The sequence below is a fragment of the Oncorhynchus masou genome, chromosome 29, assembly GCF_036934945.1.
Source record: "Oncorhynchus masou masou isolate Uvic2021 chromosome 29, UVic_Omas_1.1, whole genome shotgun sequence".
Classification (NCBI taxonomy): domain Eukaryota; kingdom Metazoa; phylum Chordata; class Actinopteri; order Salmoniformes; family Salmonidae; genus Oncorhynchus; species Oncorhynchus masou.
In genome coordinates this window covers 59898493-59923589 of record NC_088240.1, presented here as the reverse complement: position 1 = coordinate 59923589, position 25097 = coordinate 59898493, and the positions used below count along the sequence as shown (strand labels likewise).

Here is a 25097-nt window from a genome sequence, read left to right as displayed (position 1 = left end):
CATTTTTTAGCATTTTCTGAACATGGCGTCAATGTAAACGAAGATTTATGGATAGAAATTGCATATTATTGAAAAAAACAAATGTACTGTGTAACATGTCCTATTACTGTCATCTGATGAAGATTTTCAAAAGGTTAGTGAATTATTTTTCTTTTAATCCTGCGTTTGTGATTGCATCTTTTGTTTGACAAAATGGCTACATATCGTCTGTGTCTTTGTGGTGGTTTGACATATATATGTGCTATGTTTTCGCCGTAAAACATTTTAGAAATCTGACTCGCTGGGTAGATAAACACCTTGTTCATCTTTCATTTGAGCTATTGGACTTGTTAATGTGTGGAGGTTAAATATTTCTAAGAATATTTTTGCATTCTGTGCGCCATGGTTTGAGTTGAGCGGGGGGGGGGGTGGTACCCCTTGGGGAACCTGTAGCGTGAACACAATAACACAGTGTCCAAAGAAGGGCCAGAAGTATACAGAATGGTGTCATCTGCGTAGAGGTGGATCAGAGACTCACCAGCAGCAAGAGCATCATTGATGTATACTGAGAAAAGAGCCGGTCCAAGAATTGAACCCTGTGGCACCCCCATAGAGACTGCAAGAGGTTCGGACAACAGACCCTCCGATTTGACACACTGAACTCTATCAGAGAAGTAGTTGGTGAACCAGGCGAGGCAATCAGAAACCAAGGCTGTCGAGTCTGCCGATGAGGATGTGGTGATTGACAGAGTCGAAAGCCTTGGCCAGATCAATGAATACGGCTGCACAGTAATGTTTCTTATCGGTGGCGGTTAAGATATCATTTAGGACCTAGAGTGTGGCTGAGGTGCACCCATGACCAGCTCTGAAACCAGATTGCATAGCAGAGAGGGTATGGTGAGATTCGAAATGGTCGGTAATCTGTTTGTTGACTTGGCTTTCGAAGACCTTAGAAAGGCAGGGTAGGATAGATATAGGTCTGTAGCAATTTGGGTCAAGAGTGTCCCCCCTTTTGAAGAGGTGGATGACCGCAGCTGCTTTCCAATCTTTGGGAATCTCAGATGACACGAAAGAGAGGTTGAACAGGCTAGTAATAGGGGTGGCAACAATTTCGGCAGATAATTTTTTAGAAAGAAAGGGTCCAGATTGTCTAGCCCAGCTGATTTGTAGGGGTCCGGATTTTGCAGCTCTTTCAGAACATCAGCTGACTGGATTTGGGAGAAGAAGAAATGGGGAAGGCTTGGACGAGTTGCTGTGTGGGGTGCAGTGCTGTTGACCGGAGTAGGGGTAGCCAGGTGGAAAGCATGGCCAGCCGTAGAAAAATGCTTATTGAAATGGTCAATTATAGTGGATTTATCAGTGGTGACAGTGTTTTCCCATCTTCAGTGCAGTGGGCAGCTGGGAGGAGGTGTTCCTATTCTCCATGGACTTTACAATGTCCCAGAATGTTTTTGAGTTAGTGTTGCAAGAAGCATATTTCTGCTTGAAAAAGCTAGCTTTTCTAACTGCCTGTGTATAATGGTTTTTAGCTTCCCTGAAAAGCTGCATATCACGGGGGCTGTTCGATGCTAATGCAGAACGCCATAGGATGTTTTTGTGTTGGTTAAGGGGTGTCAGGTCTGGGGAGAACCAAGGGCTATATCTGTTCCTGGTTCTAAATTTCTTGAATGGGGCATGCTTATTTAAGAAGGTTAGGAAGGCATTTAAAAAAATAACCAGGCATCCTCTACTGACGGGATGAGATCAATATCCTGTCAGGATGAGCCTGCAGGAAGGGTACCACATGAGGGAGGAGGAGGTCTTCCCTGTAACGCACAGCGTTGAGATTGCCTGCAATGATAACAAGCTCAGTCCGATGATGCTGTGACACACCGCTCCAGACCATAACGGACCCTACACCTCCAAAGCAATCCCGCTCCAGGGTACAGGCCTCAGTGAAACGCTCATTCCTTCGATGATAAACGCGAATCCGACCATCACTCCTGGTGAGACAAAACCACGACTCGTTAGTGAAAAGGACTTTTTGCCAGTCCTGTCTGGTCCAGCGATGGTGGGTTTCTGCCCATAAGCGACGTTGTTGCCGGTGATGTTTGGTGAGGATCTGCCTTACAACAGGCCCACAAGCCCTCAGTCCAGCCTCTCTCAGCCTTTTGTGGACAGTCTGAGCACTGATGAAGGGATTGTGCGTTCCTGGTGTAACTCAGGCAGTTGTTGTTGCCATCCTGTACCTGTCCCGCAGGTGTGATGTTCAGATGTACCGATCTTGTGCAGGTGTTGTTACACGTGCTCTGCCACCGCGAGGATGATCAGCTGTCCATCCTGTCTTTGGCGTCTCACAGTACGGACATTAAATGTATTGCCCTTGGCCACATCTGCAGTCCTCATGCCTCCTTGCAGCATGCTTAAGGCACGTTCATTCAGATGAGCAGGGACCCTGGGCATCTTCCTTTTGGTATTTTTCAGAGTCAGTAGAATTGCCTCTTTAGTGTCCTACGTTTTCTTAAATGTGACCTTAATTGTCTACTGTCTGTAAGCTGTTAGTGTCTTAACGACCATTCCGCAAGTGTATGTTCATTAATTGTTTATGGTTCATTGAACAAGCATTGGAAACAGTGTTTAAACCCTTTACAATGAAGATCTGTGAAGTTATTTAGATTTTTACTAATTATCTTTGAAAGACAGGGTCCTGAAAAAGGGATGTTTCTTTTTTTTGCTGAGTTTAGAAACACAGCAGTCTGGATGAGGGAGGGAAAGCATAGCACCAACTATTTCATGAAATAGCACCATCCACTGGCTTGTTTTAGAACTTCTTCTATTCATAATATCATTCAGAGGCGCAACTTTGATTTTAGAAGTGGGGGGGACATTTTTTAAATTTTTATCCAGTCGGATAAAAGATCCAAACAGCCTACCCAACCGCTCGGAGGCGTCTGCATGGTCATAAAGCACACTGTTGCCTCATTTTGTATCACATTCCAATGATAAAACTGGGGGGAATACAAATGCAATTTCAGAATGTGTTTGTGTGTGGGGGCGGGGGGGAGGGGGGCATGTTGCGCCCCTGATTTAATTTATGGATGGTCATTCACAGAGGACGTGAATTGAAAATACTCTATCGTATTGTTAATTGTTGTTGCAAATGTTGATAAGATTTTTTTTACCAAATTAAAGTTGCACTCCAGTCACCTTTGCACCTGATTTACTTAACAAAAGGCACTAGGTGGTCCAGGTACACTCATGACATGACACAAGTGGGGGGTGGGCCTTTCTCCATTGTTCTCTATTGTTTCTGCAAGCAAGGGGGAAGGCCGGTGACATCAGAGGGCACCATCAAACCAACTCCTTGAATAGCCTACTCCATCAAGTTTTTTTTTTACCCTGAAGTGTGTGTACATTACTGTATTCATACGTGGTATGTTGTTTTTCAACAGGAAATGTAAAAGAAAAAAGAACTTGAATAATAATGAAAAAACACCACAAAACTACAAAGCACATTTTTGAACAAAGCATTCCAACATGGTTAACTTTCCCTTGAGAGAATGCTATTCTAATTGAATTTACTTTTCTATTTGCTTATTGTGTTCAAAACTTGGTGTCAAAGTATGTGTCCGGACAATATGATTTGTTGCATTGGCATTTGAGAGGGTGCTTGGACACAAATAGATGGAGGGGGAGGAGTGATAATCAATGTGATAATTTTACAACAGAATACAATAGAATCCACTTGTTTAAACACAGCTGAGTGGTGGCATGTATTGTACAGGAAAGGGAAAGAGGAAATTGCACAGCTTGAAAACAAGGTGACGTCGAAGTACCTAACTGGCTGGAACTCACACAGGGAAGGGCTGCAAGTACAAAGTCCTGCACCAGACTGCAATCTATCAGAGAAACTTTTAGTTCACTCCAGCCTCTTTCTTTGGGTTGTTTTTGATGGTTGACATTTTTCTGTTCTATTTGCGTAAAGATTTTTTGGGCGTGCTGTGCCCTACCCCTGAAAAGAGGGCTTCCTTTTGAATGAATGCACTCCTGCCACTTCCATAATCTCTGACTCATAATCCATTGTACAGTTGGGAAGGTAAGTGAATTTCAAACAGCTGCTGACTTTGATCCAGTCATTGTCTGTGCCTAAATATAGACCGGTTACTTAAGGCAAGCTTCTAAGTCAGACTTAGGAGTCAGACTTAGGAGTCAGACTTAGGAAGTGAAACAATGACCTCTTCTTTGGAAACTGGGTCTCTATCGGTCTCTTATCAGAGAGGTCACGGGAACCATCCAAGAGAAATGTCCTCTCAGTCTGTTATTCCTCTCTCTCTTTCTCTCGCTCCCTTTCTCAGTCTCAGACTCTGTCTGTCTGTTATTCTCTCTCTCCCTCTCAGGTGCCATGAGGCTGCAACAATGTCTCTCCTGGAGCCTCTCTCTGCTACCTCTGCTCTTGTGTAAGTTATTCTGTGCAACATGATCCATAAAAATGTCACACGGCTGTATCTAAGTGTACTGGTGCAACCAGGCGGCGTGTATTTGACTGCTCCATTTGGCCATTTGTGTACGTTGTATTTGCCATATTAGTATTGAACTGATACATTATCAGTAGTTCCACGTGGCAGCCTTAACATTCGGTTCTGGGTGTCGAGGTTACATGAAAATGGATTCTTCCGGTTTTTCAGTTTGCGTGTGATATACTGTCTTCAGGGCACACTCAACCTATGTTGTAGTTGCTTGCGTCGCACTTCTGAAAGAAAACAGTTTGAGTTCAAAGCCAAGGAATACAGTACCATTGTATATGTCTAGACCGAGTCAAGGAGTGTGCAACTCTGGTCATCTAAGGTGATTGAGACAATAGGGCGTGTTTCAATCTGAGTCTTCTGAGTATATGTCGTTCCCTGTAAGAGATGTAAACTTCCCTTTGTGTTAGATGGAGGATTCCACAGAGGGTTAGTCATGTAACGACAAAGCTCAACGAACATCACGTCAGACAGAACTGTCATGTGCTCTCAGTCAATGTTTGACTACCTGATGAAAGTCCTCTTCACTTCATACTAAATATAAATGTAAGAAATCATGAGCTAAGTCATGAACAACATAGAAACCAACCGTATCAGTGGTTAGCAGTGGAGGCTGGTGTCATTTTCCAATCGGAGGACCGTCTCATTGAAATGGCCATTCGCTCCACTCCTGCCATTACAATGAGCCCTTCCTCAAATTTCTCTCTCCATCAGGCTCCATCGAACGTTGGTACGGTATTGATATCCAATCACCACAGGCAATACAATAACAACGCATGATCATGTTTCTGTCCCCAGTGTCTTGTGGGTACCAGTGCGTGTCGGTCCACTTCCAGACCCCGCAGCCGGTCAATGTTCTCCCAGCCGGACGTCTAGTTCTCCAGGTCCAGATCGACCGCGATCCCAAAGAAAAGATCTCCATGATAACCTGGGAGCGGCAGCCAGAGAACGCAAAGACCCCAGGGAATCCTGGGAAGGTGACGTTGATTACGTTCCCCGGTCAAGAAAAACGCTTGGACGGGCGTCTGAGTTTGGAGGAGCAGGGGTCGATACTGAAGCTGGAGGGCTTTGGCGTGGCAGACAGCGGGGTGTACATCGTGACCGTCACTGACCAGGCTGGCGTCAAGACCTCTGGACAGTGTACCGTCAAGGAGTACGGTACGACGGTCAACATGGTCTAAGTAGAATATATCAAAAGTGACATTTAACCGTTGTTCCATGTCACCTATGCTGACGTATTACTTAAAATGTCACTATAATGACGTGTTGTTGTGTGACAACACAGACGTTCTGATTACTTTGCCGTTTGGAATACATTCCTAGATATTCCTTCCTGTCCTCTGGAGTTATGTTCTTATAGAGGACTGTTGGGTCAGTTCTGCCTAAGTGCTTTCTTTGTCTTTATAACATAAATATATGCTTCACTGCAGTCCAACACTCAACTTTGAGTCGGTAATATTTCAGGTTATCAGTCCAATGACTGTCTCGCACAATCCCTCTTCAATAGTCCCAAGCTCTATATTTGTCTCTGTCAAATGTCTTCTTTCTAAGTTTCTGATCTGTTTTCTCCTCACAGCCTCATACTTCTCAAGTCACCACCACCAAGCCTCAGTAGACAACACGCTCAACTCGCCCTGTTACTTCACGACGCAATCACCCTCTGTCACTCTCTTTCTCCTCCTCAATTTTCAGTTCCAACTTCCAAGACTCCCCTTTCTCACACCTGGTCTCATTCTCTTTTCGCTGTCTCTTGTCTTTCCTCTCAGAGGCTGTGCACCACCCCTCAGTGAGAGTGAACGTGTCCCACTCCTCCCTGTTCTGTGTGGAGACCTGGGGGACAGACCTTAAATTCAGCTGGCTCCACGAGCGGGCAGCCATAACCGATGCTGTGGGACACGTTTCGCCTGATGGAAAGACCCTCGTCGTCTCCTCCGCCCCCATCTGTGGTCACTTCACCTGCATGGTGAGCAACAAGCTGGGCCACAGCTCTGCCACCTACACAGCAGGTATGGAACCCCACGCACTAAGCAACCCCATCTGTCTCTCATGCCTGATTTACACTCCAGGAACAAACCTAGCCAAGCCAAGCTGCACTGGCACGGCCTGGCTACGCATCCACCATACTGTTTTTGATGGAACCGTGCTAGAAATAATCATGTTGGCCCTATGATGTGAATCAGCCATCTGTCTGTTAGTCTCTATGCCAGTGGTCACCCACCCTGGTTATGCAGAGCTACAGTGTTGCAGACTAGCGTAGCTCAAGGCTGAATCAGATATGGTTGTGCTACGTTGTAAGAAAACCCTGCAGACTGTAGTTCTCCAGGACCAGGGTTGGTGACCAATGTTCTATGTAATAGCACTGCAAAGCATGGGTAAGACATCTCATATCTCCTTGACAGACAGAACAGGTAGGTAGGTAACTTTTCCTCAAAGGCATTGCTGAATGCAGAAACAGTCGATGGCCAAGCTAGTGCCCACACCATTCATATCCATTGAATGTACAGCCTCGGTGTGTGTGTGAGTGGTATGCCCTATGTAGCGTTCGTGTTATTACTGTATGTACAGTGTCCATATTTCGAGAGCCAAGTCCGAGAGACTCCGAGGCTGTCCTATGGACACCATAACTCGTCCCCATATTGTTTTGTTGTGACCTTGTCCTGTCTGGTCCGTCAGAGCCGTGTGAGAGAGAGGGCAAGAGGACCACGGTGGCGGTGGTCTCTCTCATCATCTTGCTGGTCTGTGGAGCAGCGCTCGCTTTTCTACTGTGGAGGTACGGTAACACACACTGACACCCTAGTCACGCGGCACAGATACACATTTCATTTTGAGCTACGGTACATACTGTAAGATAAAGCCATACATAGCAAGGAAACGGAGGTCGCTGACAGACTGCAGAATGGGAAAAGAGAATGGATGGGCACCTCAAAATGGGAAGTTACAATATCACATCAAGGCATTGCACGATTGACATTGTCAGTACAATATAGGGTAGCAGGTAGCCTAGCGATTAAGAGCGTTGGGCCATAGCCAAAAGGTCGCTGGATCAAATCCCCGAGCCGACTAGGTGCAAAATATGCAGAGGTGCCCTTGAGCAAAGCACTTAACCCTAGTTGGTCCTGTAAGTCACTCTGGATAAGAGTGTCTTCTAAATGACTAAAATGTAAAAAATGTACAGTGTGTTGTTGTATTTACCCATATTAGAGTTTGTTGGTTTCTGTTTAGGAGACACAGGCGATACAGTAACAGAGGCGAGAGGCTTCAGGATCATTTTGAGGACAACTTGTAATGGTGAACCATTGATACCAGTACCCAAGGTATTTCGCTACACTCCCCAACTCAAAGATGGACTCATAAAAGGACAGTAAGTGTACAAAACACTTTGGGAGGAGCTTCCTTCCCTGTGAGCAGCATGACCTTTCAGTGCATTGGAACAATGTGGAGAGTGAACTGCTTGTTGGCCAACTGACGAGTTCTAAAACTGGAAAGAGCAACTTTTGCACGATGTGTTGCCTGTTTTTGTAGTAGCTATCATTTTTACACCGCCTCGCATTGTACTGAACTACACACTACTTTTTTTATATAATGCTCTAAAATAATTAGTTTTAAATGAAAAACAATTCCGTATTTTGTAACTTTTGTATATTATAAACATTTTGTATATTTAGCTGTGTATTCTTTGTAATAAAAAGCACATTTTAAACTGTGTGAAGCTTTGGTTAAATTGATCGCTATTGTAAATCCACAATTCAGTCAGGGAATGGGAGTCAAAGTACAACCGCTCTATACATAGTGAATTTCAAAATGATTTGTGGCCATGAATAAAAGTGTGCGTGTGTGAGTTCATGTGTGTATCCACCTCATCAGTACATCTCTCTGGTCAAGCCGGGCATGGGGACGGCTGTCTCAGCCTCAGACAGGGTCTTCAGGTGCTGGCGGATGAAGTCGCTGCGCTGCTCCAGGACCCCCCTGCTTCCTGGACAGGTCGTCTCCCATACAGACCTGTTGCTCCTCTAGGGACTGCAGAGAGTGCCTGGTACACAGTGTCACAGAACAGCAACACAGGGTTAAATGGTGTGGGGGAGTCCTTACATTAAAGGCCAATGTGCTATGAAAGTGAGCACATCATGTGTTCAATATGCTGTGAAAGAGTCATACAGGGCGGATATATGTGCTCACGTTCATTGCAACTCAATAACACAAACACTCACATAGACTTGGCTAGATTCTGCTGTAACACTCCTATGGTGGCTCCCAACTGCTTAGCCTCTTCCACCAGTCCAGAATGCACCTACAGAGATCACAGAGTCAAGGTATGGACACACATTATATACTGAACAAAAATAAAATCAGTCAATTAATTGAAATACATTCATTAATTTAAGGATTTGACATGACAGAGCAGGGTTGCAGCCACTGGTAAGCCAGGCCTATCCAATCAGAATGAGTTTTAAATCAAATCAAATGTATTTATATAGCCCTTCGTTCATCAGCTGATATCTCAAAGTGCTGTACAGAAACCCAGCCTAAAACCCCAAACAGCAAGCAATGCAGGTGTAGAAGCACGGTGGCTAGGAAAAACTCCCTAGAAAGGCCAAAACCTAGGAAGAAACCTAGAGAGGAACCAGGCTATGAGGTGAGGCCAGTCCTCTTCTGGCTGTGCCGGGTGGAGATTATAACAGAACATGGCCAAGATATTCAAATGTTCATAAATGACCAGCATGGTCAAATAATAATATATTTTTTAACACTTTACTCCAGTGTTTAATTGCTAAATTGTAATTATTTTGCCACTACGGCCTATTTATTGCCTTACCTCTCTAATCTTACCTCATCTGCACACACACTGTATATAGATTTTTTCCTATTGTGTTATTGACTGTACGTTTGTTTATTCCATGTGTAACTCCGTATTGTTGTTTGTGCTGCACTGCTTTGCTTTATCTAGGCCAGGCCGCAGTTGTAAATGACAACTTGTTGTCAACTGGCCTACCTGGTTAAATAAAGGTGAAATAATTTTTTTAAAGTGACATTGGCTGGTCTCAGACGATCCCACAGGTGAAGAAGCTGGATGTGGAGCTTACATGTGGTCTGCGGTTGTGAGGCCAAACAATTTTATATTGCAACAGCTCTGGTGGATATTCCTGCAGTCAGCATGCCAGTTGCATACTCCCTCAAAACCTGAGACATCTGTGCCATTGTGTTGTGTGACAAAACTACTCATTTTAGAGTGGCCTTTTATTGTCCCCAGCACAAGGTGCACCTGTGTAATTATCATGCTGTTTAAATGGCTTCTTGATATGCCACACCTGTCAGGTGGATGGATTAACTTGTCAAAGGAAAAATGCTCACTAATGGGGATGTAAACCAATTTGTGCACGCAATTTGAGAGAAATATATTTTTTTAGCATATGGAAAAGTTATGGCATCTTTTATTTCAGCTCATGAAACATGGGACCAACACTTTACATATTGTGTTTCAATTTATGTTCAGTATAATATGACAAACAGAGACACAGCTCCTTTTTCATGACAAAATCAACCTTTACAACAACTCAGGTCCTCTGAAGGGTCAATCTGTGCAGGCTTTCATAGAACAAACGTCTGAACCTCCAGGACCAAAGAATACCCATTCTTGCTTTACAAGATAGAATCAACCATAGAAATAGAATGAGTAAAATAGACACTACCATTCAAGTCAATTTCCCTTGACGTGTGGACCAGTGGTCATAGTGAGCGTACTGTCAAATTGGCCTGGATTGAGGGGCTTTTCCCCCATTCCAGTAATTCTATTATTATGGTTCTACCTGGCCTCTGCAGAGGTCCACTCCGGGCCTCGAGTTCCTATTCTTCAGCCTGGTATGTACTAGCTTCAGGGGGCACACTGTAGCCAGCAGCTCCTGCTCCAGACGATGGATGCCCCTCAACAGCTCTGTGATCTTCTCTCTGGTCTGGTGGGACAGACAGAACCAACAGAGCACAGAGTCAGCACTGAGAAGCCGGAGAAACCTCCCGCAGCTAAGAAGGGACATCTAGAATTGTCCTCTTTGCTTTTGAAGCTCTACTCTAGTCAATACTATCTTATCACCATCTATGCTCTCTACGGTTCTTGTCCTAGCTTCTAGCTCTCACACAATAGCTGATTCATAAATTCCACTTCTTGTTCAGATCTACTGTATATATGACGTTACTGATCCATAACACATTCATGAGAAACCTAGGTGATCTGACTTCCCTGCATTGACCCCTGTCTTATCTAATCTCTCCCTGTGCATTCCAGACACTGCTATTGTTATTGCCCCCGGAGTGGACTTCCTTACCAGGACTATAGGTATTCATGTCTATGGAGATGGATGGAGCCCGGCAGAGCGCGAACAAAGGAAAATGGCTGTGCTGCACTGATTAGAAGAGAGATCAGTTGAAGGGTGGGGAGAGCAGCTTTAGGTCAGACGGGGGGAGGGAGGTCTAATGGGTTTAGTGGATGTATAGCATGAGAAGGGCCCGGTGGAAGAGCTATGCATGTCATTAATGCTTAACAAGAGAATTTCTAAGGCTTAGCTCTGGATACATGGTGGTCTTCCCCAGGCCTCTATCTACGTCAGTCCTCAATATCAATATTTAGTCAAAGCAGAATTTTGCATTGAAATACATTTTCCATTGTGTGCCCTAATGAACAGGACTCTGTACTCACAGCTGTGTGGTGCCAGTGCAGCTGACTGCAGGCCCGCTGGAGCTGGTTGAACCCAGTGGTGATCCGCTGCCCCTCCATGTCATTCTGGCTCTGAAGGGACATAAGAGATGGGGGCATCAGACACCACACAGAGGAGAGAGATATGAATAAGAGTCTTATGGCGCAGTTATAACGAATATGGGGCCCGTATTCAGAAAGTCTCAGAGTATGTGTGCTGATATAGGATCAGTCCTGCCTTTTAGATCCAAATGAATAAGATTATATGGACCTGATCCTAGAGTAGATTAGCAGTCCTACTCTGAGACACTCTGGGAGAGGCTGCTGTACTAAGTCAGATACACTTCAGTTCATGAAAATGGCCAATCATGGCAGTTTTTTTAACAAGTCCTTAAAGCTTATCCCAAAAACATGCTTATGATGTTTTCAAAGGGGGTGACAATGTCCTCTTCCGACTGTGTGATGGAGAATACCAACAACCCTCCGGCACACATTACAATCCCCTCGTAAAGATGATATACAGCATTTATAGATCAGACTCCCGTTCCTGTTGAATGCTTCTGTACTGTATATCGATCAGGATGATAGTCTTCGGATACAGTTTACACCGCTTCGACCTGAGCCAAGTAAACAAGTGCTAACGCATGCCTTTAAAATAAACCCATATGTCCTCAGCTTAAACAATCCCCTACACCAGTATTCCAAAACAACAGTTACTGAAGTCCACTTACTGGTGTCTTTGCAATACATTCATGTCCATAATTAATGGCATCCTTACTTACTTACTGACTTTATTGTCCCCATGGGGACATTTTGTTGCAGTGTCATGTACACATTTAAAGTGGCGTTTAAAAAAATTAAAAATAACGCCACACCAAACGTCACACACACTGCAGGTCGCAACAGAGCCACGCCCCTTACCCGCGTGGGGTTATTCTTGATAAAGATTAGCAAAAAAGGCTGTTTAAAATAAATAATACAAATACTGAGCTATGACGTATATAATATTTGACTATAGCACCGCCTGGAGTTTGATGAACGCCCTTGGAACCGGTGCTATGTTCAGATGACATGAAAATAGAGCTCTTTGGGCACGCACGCAAGCATATACAGAAGCATACAGTGCATTCGCAAAGCATTCAGACTCCTAGACTTTTTCCACATTTTGTTACGTTACAGCCTTATCCTAAAATGGATACCAAAAACATTCTGTCTACTGTACACGCAATACCCCATTATGACAAAGCAAAAACAGATTTTTAGAAATCTTAGCAAATGTATTAAAAAATACAATACAACTGTAATTTCAATAGCAATTACAGCCTCGAGTCTTCTTGGGTATGATGCTACAAGCTTGTCACACCTGTATTTGGGGAGTTTCTCCCATTCTTCTATGCAAATCCTCTCAAGCTCTGTCAGGTTGGATGGGGAGTGTCAATGCACAGCTATTTTCAGGTCTCTCCAGAGCTGTTCGATCGAGTTCAAGCATAGTAAAACATAGTGAAACATAGTGAAACATAATAAAACATAATAAAACATAATAAAGCATAGTAAAACATAGTAAAACATAGTGAAACATAATAAAACATAGTGAAACATAGTGAAACATAATAAAACATAGTAAAACATAGTGAAACATAATAAAACATAGTAAAACATAGTGAAACATAGTGAAACATAGTAAAACATAATAAAACATAAATATGTGAGCGTGAACGTATGTGAGCGTGAACGTGAGTGTTAATTATCTAGCTCGTTATCTGTGTGTGTGAGTATTATGTTTTATTATGTTTCACTATGTTTTACTATGTTTTATTATGTTTTACTATGTTTCACTATGTTTTACTATGTTTTATTATGTTTTACTATGTTTTATTATTCACTATGCTTTATTATGTTTCACTATGTTTTATTATGTTTCACTATGTTTTATTATGTTTTACTATGCTTCACAGGTCTGGAATGAGATCCCTCAGGAGACCATCCACCACCTCATCAGGAGCATGCCCAGGCATTGTAGGGAGGTCATACAGGCACGTGGAGGCCACGCACACTACTGAGCCTCATTTTGACTTGTTTTAAGGACATTACATCAAAGTTGGATCCGCCTGTAATGTGGTTTTCCACTTTAATTTTTAGTGTGACTCCAAATCCAGACCTCCATGGGTTGATAAATTTGATTTCCATTGATCATTTTTGTGTGATTTTGTTGTCAGCACATTCAACTATGTAAAGAAAAAAGTATTTAATAAGAATATTTCATTCATTCAGATCTAGAATGTGTTATTTTAGTGTTCCCTTTATTTTTTTGAGCAGTGTATATATCTACAGTTCAAAAGTTTGGGGTCACTTAGAAATGTCCTTGTTTTCCATGAAAACATACATGAAATTAGTTGCAAAATTAATAGGAAATATAGTCAAGATGTTGACAAGGTTATAAATAATTATTTTTAATTGAAATAATAATTGGGTCCTTCAAACTTCCCTTTCATAAAAAAATCCTCCATTTGCAGCAATTACAGCCTTGCAGACCTTTGGCATTCTAGTTGTCAATTTGTTGAGGTGATCTCGAGATTTCACCCCATGCTTCCTGAAGAACCTCGACCAAGTTGGATTGGCTGGATGGGCACTTCTTACAGTGCGTAACCATATGTTCAGCTGCTGCCACAACGGCTCAATACGGTTGAGATCCGGTGACTGTGCTGGCCCACTCCATTATAAACAGAATACCAGCTGACAGCATCTTCCATAAATAGTTATTGCATAGTTCGGAGCTGTGCTTTGGGTCATTGTCCTGTTGTAGGAGGAAACAGGCTCCAATTAAGCGCCGTCCACAGGGCGTTGCAAAATGGAGTGACATCCTTCTTCTTCCAGATCACTTTTACCCTGTACAAATCTCCCACTTCACCACCACCAAAGCACCCCCAGACCATCACATTCCCTCTATCATGCTTGACAGATTGCTTAAAACACTCCTCCAGCATCTTTTCATTTTTTCTGCTTCTCACAAACGTTCTTCTTTGTGATCCGAACACCTCAAACTTAGATTAGTCTGTACATAACACTTTTATCCAGTATTCCTGTCATTCCCTGAACATAGAGAGCTTTTTATTCTCTATGTTGGTTAGGTCGGGGTGTGACTAGGGTGGGTCATCTAGGTGATTATATTTCTATGTTGGCCTGGTATGGTTCTCAATCAGAGGCAGCTGTTTATCGCTGTCTCTGATTGGGGATCATATTCAGGCAGCCATTTCCCCATTGTGCTTTGTGGGATCTTAACCATCAATAGTTGCCTGTGAGCACTATTGTAGCTTCACATTTCGTTTTGTGATTTATTGTTTTCTTTGAGTTTCACTTCAAAATAAAGAGGATGGAACCATACCACGCTGCATCTTGGTCCACTCATTATAACGATCATGACACTTCCTCTGTCCAGTGTTTGTGTTCTTTTGCCCATCTTAATCTTTTATTTTATTGGCCAATCTGAGATATGGATAATGAAGCTTCCAGTTGAAGACTTGTGAGGCGTCTTTCTCAAACTAAACACTAATGTACTTGTCCTCTTGCTCAGTTGTGCGCCGGGGCCTCCCACTCCTCTTTCAATTCTGGTTAGAACCAGTTTGCGCTGTTCTGTGAAGGGAGTAGTACACAGCGTTGTACAAGATCTTCAGTTTCTAGGCAATTTCTCGCATGGAATAGCCTTCATTTCACAGAACAAGAATAGACAGACGATTTTCTCGTCATTTTGAGCCTGTAATTGAACCCACAAATGCTGATGCTCCAGATACTCAACTAGTCTAAAGGACAGTTTTATTGCTTCTTTAATCAGGACAACAGTTTCAGCTGTGCTGACATAATTGCAAAAGGGTTTTCTAATGAATCAAAAGCCTTTTAAAATTTTAAACGTGGATTAGCTAACATAAGGTGCCATTGAAACACAGGAGTAATGGTTGCTGATAATGGGCCTCTGTACGCCCATGTAGATATTCAATAAAATAAAAACAAATCAACCATTTCCAGCTACAATAGTCATTTACAACATTAACAATGTCTACACTGTTTTTCTGATCAATTAGATGTTATTTTAATGGACAAAAAACTTGTTTTTCTTTAAAAAACAAGGACATTTCTTAGTGACCCCAAACTTTTGAATGGTAGTGAATACAGAAGAGTGTGCCTTTCCAAATCATGTCCAATCAATGGAATTTAGCACAGGTGGACTCCAATCAAGTTGTAGAAACATCTCAAGGATGATGAATGGAAACAGGACGCACCTGAGCTCAATTTCGAGTCTCATAACAAAGGGTCTGAATACGAATGTAAAATATGATGGTGGATCTTTGATGTTATGGGGCTATTTTGCTTCCACTGGTCCTGGTTTCCCATGTTAAGGTCGATGGCATCATGAACTTTTACCAAGAAGTAAGTACCAGGACATTTTAACCCAAAACCTTTTTGCCTCTGCCAAGAGACTGACACTTGGCCAGAAGTGGATCTTCCAGCAAGACAATAACCCTAAGCACTAATCAAAATCCACAAAGAAATGGTTAATTGACCACAAAAATCAACATTTTGCAATTGCCATCTCAGTCTATGGACATTTACTTTACAAATTTAGCAGACGGTCTTATCCAGAACGAGTTACAGGAGCAATTAGACTTGAACCCCATTGAAAACCTGTGGTTTGATTTGAAGAGGGCAGTCCATCAGAGCAGACAAAGGATATCAAGGATCTGGAAAGATTCTTTATAGAGGAAAGGTCTAAGATCCCTCACAATGGGTTCTCCAATCTCATAAAACATTTTAGAAAAAGGTTCAGCGTTGTTATCCTCACAGGGGAAGGGTGCTAGAGTTTTGAAAACAGAGGTGCCAATCATTTTAAACCCCATTTTAGTTTTGAACACAATCTCTTTATCTGAGCAATTGTATTAGTATAAAATAATACAATTTCCACCCCAAATATGTGCATGCAATATTACTCAGTACTTGTATTATTTATTTTAAACTGTCTTTTTTACTCATCTTTATCAAGACTGCCAATAATTCTGGACTGTACATTATTCATATTTGTTTGTGGCATATCAACAATCTGATTAAACAGCGTGATCACTACACAGGTGCACCTTGTGCTGGGGACAATAAAAGGCCACTCTAAAATGTGCAGTTATGTTACACAACACACCGCCACAGATGTCTCAAGTTGAGGGAGTGTGCAACTGGGATGCTGACTGCAGGAATGTCCACCAGAGCTGTTGCTAGAGATTGTAATATTAATTTCCCCATAATAAGCTTCTTCAGAGCTTTTGTGAGTTAAAAAAAAAATAGCACCCTTATCTAGACCTAGCCCCAACCACATCCGTTCCACGCATCGAAAGGGTTTGGAGGCGCAGGAAAAACAAATAAGTATTACCAAATATAACAATATGCATTTCATAAATATTTGAATAAAGTGTGTAAATAAGACGTATTAAACACATCTATAAAACCACAATGAGGACATAGACCTACCGAGCAAGTTTTCATTAATCATTGGGTACATCGTATGAAAAACATCAGAGTAATCTTAAATAGGAGCATAACTCATGTTCAAATTCACAACATAACGTACCTAGGCATTTCATCATTAAGACCTTTACGGAAATAATGTCTGGAGGGTGAAAATCCCCAAACATTCCCAGTGTATTATTAATGTCACCTCCCCTGTCTGATATCTTAACTTCCTCTATGCCACGAAATCCAAAAGGTAGAAATGTAGGTCATTAAAATATACTGCGACTGGATAATCCCTGTCGTTTCTCCCGATTGAACTTTTATGTTCACTGATTCTCTGTTTGAGAGAACGAGAGGTTTTACTTACATAACAGAGCCCACATGGACATGATATAATGTAGATAAATGGGTGGTGGAACACAATGTCATTTATTTGGAACCGTTTCCTGTATGTGGGTGGCAGAAATATTCACACTTCATCATATTGTTGCACTGTGCGCATCCTCTGCATTTATAGCTACCATTTGGAAGATGGCATAAAAGAGCCTGGGTGATTTTCTTTTGTGGCTGGCAGTTGGTATGAAGCAATTTGTCGCATAAATTGTGACCTCTCAGATACACAATAAGTGGTGAATTTTTCAATTCAGCCGACAAAGCTGGGTCCGACGATAAAACATGCCAGTGTTTCGTGACCGGCATCTCCCACTTTTCGCGAGTTCAAAGTGTATGTGGTTGTGAACATTACGGAGTGTTCTTCAGCTTTAGCGGGTCTTTACACACTTTATTTGAATATCTATTACATGCATATTGTTATATTTGGTAGCACTTGTTTGTTTTTCCTGCGCCTCCAACCCCTTTCGATGGGTGGAATGGATATGGGTGGGACTAGGTCTACATAAGGGCGAAATTTTGTTTTTTACTCACAAAAGCTCTGAAGAAGACCGTGAGGACGATACATAAGCTTATTAAAGATCAGTGAAACTATCAAGAGCAGTGTGCGGTTTTTCCTTCATATTGTTCAACTGTTACCAGGCACCTGCAAAAAAGATTGCTCACATGTGTGAGTGCCTTTTGAATTTTGAAAATTCATTTCTCTACCATAAGCCAACGTAATTTCTCTATTGGAGACCAACGTCATTTTAGAGAATTTGGCAGTATGTCCAACCCGGCCTCATAACTGTAGAGCGCGACACGTTTCCACGACATGTAACCACGCCAGCCCAGGACCTCTACATCCATCTTCTTCTTCACCTGAGGGATGGTCTGCGACCAGCCACCCAGACAGCTGATGAAACTGTGGGTTTGCACAACAGAAGAATTTCTGCACAAACTGTCAGAGACCGTCTCAGTGAAGCTCATCTGCATGCTCCTCATCCTCACCAGGGTCTTGACCTGACTGCAGTTCGGTGGTGTAACCGAGTTCAGTGGGAAAATGCTTACCTTCTATGGCCACTGGCACGGTGGAGAAGTGTGCTCTTCACGGATGAATCCCAGTTTCAACTGTACCAGGCAGAGCGTATGGTTTGCTGATGTCAACATTGTGGAGGTGGGGTTATGTATGAGCAGGCATAAGCTAAGGACAACGAACACAACTGCATTTTATCGATGGCAATTTGAGATACCGTGACAAGATCCTAAGGCCTATTGTCGTTCCTTTCATCCGACGCCATCACCTCCTGTTTCAGCATGATAATGCACAGCCTCATGTCGCAAGGATCTGTACACAATTGCTGGAAGCTGAAAATGTCCCAGTTCTTCCAAGGCCTGCATACTCACCAGACATTTAGCATGTTTGGGATATTCTGGATCGACATGTACTGCACGACAGCGTGTTCCAGTTCCCGCTAATATATAGCAACTTCGCAAAGCCATTGAAGAGGAGTGGGACAACATTCCACAATCAACAGCCTGATCAACTCTATGCAAAGGAGATGTGTCACACTGCATGGGGCAAATGTTGGTCACACCAGATACTGACTGGTTTTCTAATCCAGCCCATATTCCCAGTCATGTGAAATCCATAGATTAGAGCCTAATGAATTGAACTGAATTGATTTGTGTTGACTGATTTCCTCATAAGAACTGTAACTCAGTAAAATCTTTGAAATTGTTGCATGTTGCGTTTATATTTTTGTTCAGTGTTATATATATTTATTTTTCAAGTATTTTCTTTTTATTCAAATGGGGCTAGCATGAAATGAGAGGGGAGACAGAGAGGAGGGAGATGCAGAATAGGGTATGGGCTGGGATTTGTATCCACTCTGGCTAGACCAGCCTCAGGCACGTATACAGTTTGAAATGGGCAGCAAGCATATTATTAAATTGCTGTCCAAAAACACTTAGAAATACCAAACCACCCATTTTTTTGTTAGTTTGTTATGGGAGTTGCCCTATATGCCTAATGGAACCAATTTCCATACTGCATAAAACGGTCTCTGACTGTACATTCACACATACTCTCTTCATGGTGTTCTCATGAGCCCCCACCAAGCCAGTTTCCATTCCCCGACCAAACCTTCCTATGCTATTAATAACATGTATCCCTCTCCTCCTCCCCCAATACACAGACAGTCCCACCCACACATTATTTTGTAGGAGTAGGATGAAGTTGCCATTAGACACTGATCTAAGCTCAGTCTTGTGTTTAATTCTTATTTATTTTTACCTCTAATGGTTAATGTTAGTTTGGGGAGGGTAAACCGATCCTAGATCAGTCCTCTGCTACCTGTATCATTGTATAGGTCATGGACTCCCTCAGCTGTAGGGAAGCCTGCATCGCCTCCTCAGCTTGGGTCATGTTGTAGTGGGTGAACTGCACCGACTCCTGGTGTGTGGAGGCACTGCAGGGTACAGGACATAAATCAGCCACAGTTATACATCGGTAAGTACTGTACACTCTAAGAACTGTGTTATGAATTAGAAAATGTTTTAGGTTGAGAGGATCAGAAGAGGTTTAGTGGTACAAATGACCATACATCTAGATTTGGGTAAAGGCTGAGAATTTGTCTGACATTGAGTGTTCTGCTTTCTTTGAGTGTTCTGCTATCTTAACACGGAATCAAATTATTTAGTTATGACAATTATGAAAAACAAAATTCCTAGAAATATGCTAGAACTATACAGTATATTTTCACTCATGATCATCTCATTATCGTCTCCTTTATTCTACACGTTGACAAGGCACTACTCTGTTCCGTCCTTACCTAGTGGGTATGTGGGGTCAGGCTTGAAGGATATGTCAGGTGACCTGTCTGTAAGTGACAGGCACGATTGGTTCACATCCAGACCTTCGTTCTTGTTGGTTAGGTCAAAGGTCAGCTGTTGGTGGGCTTCCTTGAGACAGCTTAAAATGAAATAAATTGTATTGATGCTACACTGTTCAGGGAAATGAGATGTATCACCCCCATAGAACTATAGACAAACAAGCATACATCGGTGGAGATTCTATTAAATTACTAGAGGGGATAGGTCAAACTCTCAGTTCCAGAATGGTATGATAATGGCAGCCATTTTGGACAGGGAGAAATCCAAATGGAATGAATGGCAGTAGAGGCAGAGGTGATACTTTCCTGCTTTTACTTATGCAGGAAAATAAAAGAAAGGCATGTGATGTATCAGAAATTGTGTAATAGAATTGTCAACCTAAAATATTGTCATATAATTATGAATACAGTTTCTACGTGTTTTAGACATTTTTTGTATAAATAGACTAAAAAATATCATCAACTGATTTCAGCCAGTGTATGGCTGTGGATTGACTGCATTGTTTGTATGGAATACTGGCAGTTAATTTGTAAAAAGATTGGAATAATTCCAATAAAACTGTCTGGCTAGTTAGCTAATGAAAATACTGTGAAGATAATCTTCAAACTGATTGCTTTCACAATATCTTAATCACAACACTGGCTGCCCAACTCCCTGACCAAAATGGCTGACCTTTTCCACCATCATAAGATAGTTCATGTCTATTATAGTATTCTAAATACTAATTATAGGCATACATCAGCACACATAGGCTACAGAACACAGTGGAATTTGAACGTTTCCTGTCAAATTTGCTGCAATACGTCTTCATGAAGCAATGGTGAAATGAAATTTAAGACCTCACACAATGCCTCCAAATGTCAGCATCACCCACCCGTTTCGGTTTCACATCGCATTATCCTTTATTTTTAAGAGCAACACAACCGTGTTAGATAGAAGCCCTTTATGTTTCATGGATCAATGAAACCATATCCTGAGACACAACCAAAGACCTACGGCAGTTAAATCTCTATCCTGTCTTACCAGAGCTGCTCGAAGGCCTTGTTGATGTGCTGCTGCAGCTCTTGCTGCGTGGTGTCAATCATCTGGGCCTCCCTCTTCAGATGGCTCTGCAGGGGGTCACTGACCAGCTCGCTCCCCCTGCGGGCCCTCTCTCTGGGTCAGACACTCCACTACCAAATCCAGGGGCATGACCGTGTCTGCCAGGGCCCACTCCGCCTCTTCCACCTGGGGGGGAAGAGAGAGAGAGACAGAGAGACAGAGAGAGAGAGAGAGACATGTGGGAGACTCCCCAAACATATGGAATAAGGCACTCTGGTCAGATGAGACTAAAATTGAGCTTTTTGGCCATCAAGGAAAACACTGGCGCAAACCCAACACCTCATCACCCTGACAACCAAATCCCCACAGTGAAGCATGGTGGCAGCATCATGCTGTGGGGATGTTTTTTGTCGGCAGGGACTGGGAGACTGGTCAGAATTGAAGGAATGATGGATGGTGCTAAATACAGGGAAATTCTTGAAGGAAACCTGTTTCAGTCTTCCAGAGATTTGAGACTGGGACGGAGGTTCACCTTCCAGCAGGACAATGACCCTAAGCATACTGCTAAAGCAACACTTGAGTGGTTTAAGGGGAAACATTTACAGTGCCTTGCGAAAGTATTCGGCCCCCTTGAACTTTGCGACCTTTTGCCACATTTCAGGCTTCAAACATAAAGATATAGAACTGTATTTTTCTGTGAAAAATCAACAACAAGTGGGACACAATCATGAAGTGGAACGACATTTATTGGATATTTCAAACTTTTTTAACAAATCAAATATTGAAAAATTGGGCGTGCAAAATTATTCAGCCCCTTTACTTTCAGTGCAGCAAACTCTCTCCAGAAGTTCAGTGAGGATCTCTGAATGATCCAATGTTGACCTAAATGACTAATGATAATAAATACAATCCACCTGTGTGTAATCAAGTCTCCGTATAAATGCACTTGCACTGTGATAGTCTCAGAGGTCCGTTAAAAGCGCAGAGAGCATCATGAAGAACAAGGAACACACCAGGCAGGTCCGAGATACTGTTGTGAAGATGTTTAAAGCCAGATTGGGATACAAAAAGATTTCCCAAGCTTTAAACATCCCAAGGAGCACTGTGCAAGTGATAATATTGAAATGGAAGGAGTATCAGACCACTGCAAATCTACCAAGACCTGGCCGTCCCTCTAAACTTTCAGCTCATACAAGGAGAAGACTGATCAGAGATGTAGCCAAGAGGCCCATGATCACTCTGGATGAACTGCAGAGAACTACAGCTGAGGTGGGAGACTCTGTCCATAGGACAACAATCAGTCGTATATTGCACAAATCTGGCCTTTATGGAAGAGTGGCAAGAAGAAAGCCATTTCTTAAAGATATCCATAAAAAGTGTCGTTTAAAGTTTGCCACAAGCCACCTGGGAGACACACCAAACATGTGGAAGAAGGTGCTCTGGTCAGATGAAACCAAAATTGAACTTTTTGGCAACAATGCAAAACGTTATGTTTGGCGTAAAAGCAACACAGCTCATCACCCTGACCACACCATCCCCACTGTCAAACATGGTGGTGGCAGCATCATGGTTTGGGCCTGCTTTTCTTCAGCAGGGACAGGGAAGATGGTTAAAATTGATGGGAAGATGGATGGAGCCAAATACAGGACCATTCTGGAAGAAAACCTGATGGAGTCTGCAAAAGACCTGAGACTGGGACGGAGATGCGTCTTCCAACAAGACAATGATGCAAAACATAAAGAAAAATCTACAATGAAATGGTTCAAAAATAAACATATCCAGGTGTTAGAATGGCCAAGTCAAAGTCCAGACCTGAATCCAATCGAGAATCTGTGGAAAGAACTGAAAACTGCTGTTCACAAATGCTCTCCATCCAACCTCACTGAGCTCAAACTGTTTTGCAGGGAGGAATGGGAAAAAATGTCAGTCTCTCGATGTGCAAACTGATAAGAGACATACCCCAAGCGACTTACAGCTGTAATCGCAGCAAAAGGTGGCGCTACAAAGTATTAACTTAAGGGGGCTGAATAATTTTGCACGCCCAATTTTTCAGTTTTTTATTTGTTAAAAAAGTTTGAAATATCCAATAAATGTCGTTCCACTTCATGATTGTGTCCCACTTGTTGATTCTTCACAAAAAAATACAGTTTTATATCTTTATGTTTGAAGCCTGAAATGTGGCAAAAGGTCGCAAAGTTCAAGGGGGCCGAATACTTTCGCAAGGCACTGTACATGTCTTGGAATGGCCTAGTTAAAGCCCAGACCTCAATCCAATTGCTAATCTGTGGTATGACTTCAAGATTGCTGTACAACAGTGGAACCCATCCAACTTGAAGGAGCTGGAGCAGTTTTGTCTTGAAGAATGGGAAAAAATCCCAGTGGCTAGATGTGCCAAGTGTATAGAGACATACCCCAAGAGACTTGCAGCTGTAATTGCTGCAAAAGGTGGCTCTACAAAGTATTGACTTTGGGGGGGTGAATAGTTATGCACGCTCAAGTTCTATTTTTTTGTCTTATTTCTTGTTTGTTTCACATCTTCAGAATGGTAGGCAAGTTGTGTAAATCAAATGATACAAACGGCCCAAAAATCAATTTTAATTCCAGGTTGTAAGGCAACAAAATAGGAAAAATGCCAAGTGGGTGAATAACCTTTGCAAGCCCCTGTAGATCCTCTAGATGATTAAACATGTGTGCTATAATTCATTGTCAACAAGCACACATACTTCCAGAAAAAACAAAAATAACACCCTCAGGCATAATTAGATTACGATTAGTTTACTTAATAAGGGTAGGAATAGGTAGAGTTTACTGCACCAGACGACACAACAATGCATACAAATAGCATAGTGGAATGTAGATTCCCAAAGCAATTTGAGAGGTTCCTGAAGCTAACAAATTAGGGACACTGACAGATTGTGTTCTGTGACATGCGTTCAATAGTATACGTGTTGATTATGTTTTTTGTAAGTAAAGGGAGTTGAACATTAAATAGTTCTCCCACATTTTCTGCCATATGAAGTATTAGTGACCTGTGTCAGAGCTTCGATCTCTATCTCCATTGCCTGTACACAGAACTGCAGTCTGTCCTTCTGCTCAGTGACCTCATTGATCCTGTCACCCAGCCTGTCTCAGCTGTCACTCTCATCCTAGCGTGTCAGACAGACGGAGAAGAGCCCGCGGTCACGCACAGTATTACTTTGTTATTATGGGGTATAGATGTGAACATGAGTTGATCATCTCTCTGTCAACTCATCGCCTGCTGCCTGGCATCAGGCATCCATATCAGTCCCTGTCTCTCAGTCTCTGTACCTTACAGGCTGTCTGGTGCCTCAGGGCCCGCCTCTCCTGCCTTGTCTGCTGTGATTGGTGGCGTTGGTGCTCGGCCATGTCCATGAGCAGCTTGTTATTGGTATCCCAGTCTGTCATCCAGTAACGCTGACCGGGCTTCCTACTCATAGTGGCCATTCCTACCAACATAAATAGACAGCTTGAATTGAGTTAGTCAAAGGTTGTAGAGACCTGTATGCAGGTCGAGATCCTTCCATCAGCAAAGGGAAATTCCTTTCCACTAAAATGTACATTTTTGCTAGTGTTATGACCCAACCAGAATGGGCACACAGGCTGTTATAGCACTTCCCGATGTTCCTACATTTGTTTTCTTATCATCATATGTCAAATAGTAGGGTATGAAACCTGGCCATGATCACTTGAAAAGGTTACATAATGCTTTAAAGTAAACCTTTTCTAATCTTTTCCATGGGAGGAACGGGTCGACACAGAATAGGAAGGACGGTAGTAGTCATGACTGTCGCGTAAGTGTAACTGAAAACCTACCCGTCTATCAAATGAAGCATGAAATGTGAAAAACCTGGGGTAAGGTTAGCTATGATGGAAAAGCCCTAAAAATGCACACCGAAGACCCTGTAGCTGCGTGGGACTACCAGAGCCTGTAGTAGCTGCAATGCATTCTGGACAGCAGTTTACATGTTTATGTGATCTCCTGATTACTTTACATTCCAGACAGTTATGTGAGGTTGTTGGCCCACTGTCACAACCCCCGTCTTTGTGCACTGACTGTTCCACAGAGAGATATGAGTTTCCTTAGTGAAGGATAAATGTGACTACAAATGGGATTT

At 42.5% G+C, this 25097-nt stretch overlaps 1 protein-coding gene and 1 pseudogene across 3 annotated transcripts; one reads left to right on the top strand and one right to left on the bottom strand.

Annotated features, from left to right (window-relative positions):
- Positions 1-3643: 3643 nt before the first annotated feature.
- Positions 3644-8181, top strand: si:dkeyp-97a10.2 (uncharacterized). Of its 3 annotated transcripts, none has more exons than XM_064945468.1 (6): positions 3644-4054; positions 4314-4415; positions 5280-5639; positions 6248-6487; positions 7155-7251; positions 7683-8181. In XM_064945468.1, exons 2-6 carry the CDS (start codon positions 4361-4363, stop codon positions 7765-7767), a joined length of 837 nt encoding a protein of 278 aa, XP_064801540.1. In that variant the 5' UTR covers positions 3644-4054; positions 4314-4360; the 3' UTR covers positions 7768-8181. The 3 variants fall into 3 exon arrangements, with proteins under 3 accessions (XP_064801540.1, XP_064801539.1, XP_064801541.1); XM_064945467.1 differs by having other exon boundaries at positions 3645-4054; positions 4356-4415; XM_064945469.1 differs by having other exon boundaries at positions 3650-4054; positions 4356-4415; positions 7704-8181.
- Positions 8182-8390: 209 nt separating this feature from the next.
- Positions 8391-24426, bottom strand: LOC135519664 (tektin-2-like; annotated as a pseudogene).
- Positions 24427-25097: the final 671 nt, after the last annotated feature.